This window comes from Papilio polytes, unplaced genomic scaffold (assembly GCF_000836215.1).
Source record: "Papilio polytes unplaced genomic scaffold, Ppol_1.0 DF823991.1, whole genome shotgun sequence".
NCBI lineage: Eukaryota > Metazoa > Arthropoda > Insecta > Lepidoptera > Papilionidae > Papilio > Papilio polytes.
The window spans coordinates 515,521-518,196 of NW_013525213.1; the positions used below are offsets into that span (position 1 = coordinate 515,521).

At 38.1% G+C, this 2,676-nt stretch overlaps 1 protein-coding gene across 1 annotated transcript in view; it reads left to right on the top strand.

Moving 5' to 3' along the window:
* The window catches only part of LOC106101269 (protein abrupt), a 17,168-nt gene that overhangs the window by 11,212 nt on the left and 3,280 nt on the right, over positions 1 to 2,676 (top strand). Inside the window, exons 10-12 of the mRNA XM_013280434.1 lie at positions 2,015 to 2,156; positions 2,266 to 2,403; positions 2,609 to 2,673. Coding sequence (XP_013135888.1) covers positions 2,015 to 2,156; positions 2,266 to 2,403; positions 2,609 to 2,673 — 345 coding nt within the window. The remainder of the gene's footprint in view (positions 1 to 2,014; positions 2,157 to 2,265; positions 2,404 to 2,608; positions 2,674 to 2,676) is intronic.

Sequence of the window (2,676 nt, forward strand, 5' to 3'; positions counted from 1 at the left end):
AGCCCCCCTCTCTTGACCGGCTCCCTCCCGCTGACGTCACATGTATCATGATCTCCCCGCGCACGTTCTGTAATACTGTTTGCAGGTTGATATATAGGGCGGTAGGATAAATCGACTGAAAATTATTTTTGTAGTAGTATAGACTGATATCGTTTAAGTACGGCGATGAATACACTGTGGCAGTTTGGCGGCTTTAATGACAATAGACCAGTTTTTAAAAGTTTGTAAAGTGTCGCGTGCGGCCGGCGGCGCGTCGCTCGACGGAGACACTTGCGGCCGCGCGGCGCGCCGGCGACTGGACATTCCTGCATGTAACGCTCCTACCAAAATAAAAAGTGTTAGTAATTTTAGAAAATATATATTTTTATAAAACTTACGTGAAATGATGAATACATTAAAACATATATAGATACGTGATATTGTAATCGCGAGTCGGCAGTTGTTTCAGTGTATTTTAGCTCTAGTTTGTTAAGCGCATTATGACTTGTGATGACTGGTGCCATTGGTAGGTTACGGTAGGCAACTAAAGGTGTGACCATTCCACTATTTCCTGAATGCGTCTGTAACTTCCATTGTTGCTTCAACAACTTGTATACGTTCTTGTTCAGAATTTTATTTAACTCGAAAAATGCCCTCGACACATGCACAATAAACGGATATTTATTATTTATACATGAGGCATTTACTGATCTCTTTAGTATTTCAAGTCAGGGGCGGTATGCAATAACATAAAATATTGATATTATTTTTTTATTCAGTGACAAAATAATTTAAGACATAACGACTTTAGTGAGTAAAGCTTCCTAATCTTATACGCATTTGCTTTCTTTATTTGAATTCATGTGCTATGTTACTTCTCTACACACAACTATATTCGTACGCTACAGAAAATTAAAAATATACAAGGTAGATTTAGACTCGAAAACAAACAGTTCCTAAAAGACAATCATACCGCCGCCTGGTCTGTACTAGCCCTTTTCGACCATAGATAAGACAATACGAGATAGATTAAAAAACTGGAATGCCTTTTAATGAAATAGTTAAGCCAACATTTACTTCCATTGATAGAGTGATTATTTTTTGTAAATGTCGGTTTGTGACAGCCTGTAAACAAAAGAGCACAATGTAAACACATATCTAGTCATTGTAGGAGAAACCCGATGGTATATTTAAAACTTGTATATAAAAAGCAGGTTTCCATCGCATATATTTTTTTATTCGATTGAAGGGAATTTTAACTAAGGTTATATTAATGTACTAATAATAGCGCTTCCAAATATTAGTATTTAAGTAATTTAGAACTTTTTTTTTACTTTTTTAGTTGTGTAGGTACGTACTGCAAAGATATTCAATATGAAAGAATGTCATGCCTGACTGTAGGCTGTATTAAAAACAGGTGTCGCGTAGTCATATTTAAGCACAAATAAGAAATCCATAATTTGTATGGCGCCCTCTACAGATTATTTAAAGGGGTTGTTGAAAGTTCTAAATGTCAAAAGACTGAAGTGGCGGGAAAGTCTCATTCTGTCACCGTGAAGATGCCTTTCAAAAATATATGCGATAGAAAGTGTTGCCATAGATCTCCACGGCGAAAAAATATTGGTAAAAAACTAGCGAGTAGATTAAAATTGTTCCTGAGGCCTGAGAGGCAAAGTCATATATCTTAATAACTAATATGGATATTTTTAAGTGTAAAACATTTGTAAATTTAGGCATCTCAATAACCAAATGTTCAATGTGAGTAAACGATTCTAGTTGCGATTTGTATTAGTGATAACGGTATATACGTAATTATTTAATTTTTACCCAAAAAAAAAATATGTCTGCTTATATAAACAATAAAACTACGAAGTAGAATTTGTATCGGTTTTAATTATTACACCTCATTCAATATTCATTTATTAACCAAACTAAAACTGCATTCCAAAACCACATTTTGAGGTAAGAGCTACTCGAAATTAGTATTAAATAGGTCTTCTAATTCTAGGTTATAATTCCAAGTTTTGTCGTACAGGCGGCTGCAGACGGACTCAGGACTTGTTGCGCGTGCGTGCGACGGACCCACGCCCATGCCCCAAATGTGGCAAGATCTATCGCTCCGCCCACACGCTGCGCACACATCTAGAGGACAAACATACCGTCTGCCCTGGCTACAGGTAATGTATTCTTTAAATATTACATACAAAACGACTCTACCAGGTCTTATATTACCTTGTGGTTGTGTAACACGGTGTTTCTGTATACTAATATTGTAATGAATGGCAGATGCGTGCTGTGCGGAACAGTGGCCAAGTCGCGCAACTCGCTGCACTCGCACATGTCGCGGCAGCACCGCGGCATCTCCACCAAGGACCTGCCAGTGCTGCAGATGCCCACGCGCTTCGATCCAGAACTTGCCAGCCAGTAAGCATACATTTAAACTATTGAATAATAAAAAAATGCCATATGGATCGCATATCAGTTTTAACTATAAGTTCCAATATGGTCCTTCGTGCCGGATATTTAATACGTAAATTAATATACAGAGATAAACACTTAGTAAAGAGAATGTGCAAATTACTATTAGTTAATATTGACCGATTATACTAATTCAAGTGTATATCTGCAGGTTGTTAGCGAAAGCGGGCGTGAAGGTGTCGCCGGAGCAGCTGCGGGCGCGCGCGTCGCCCACCGGCC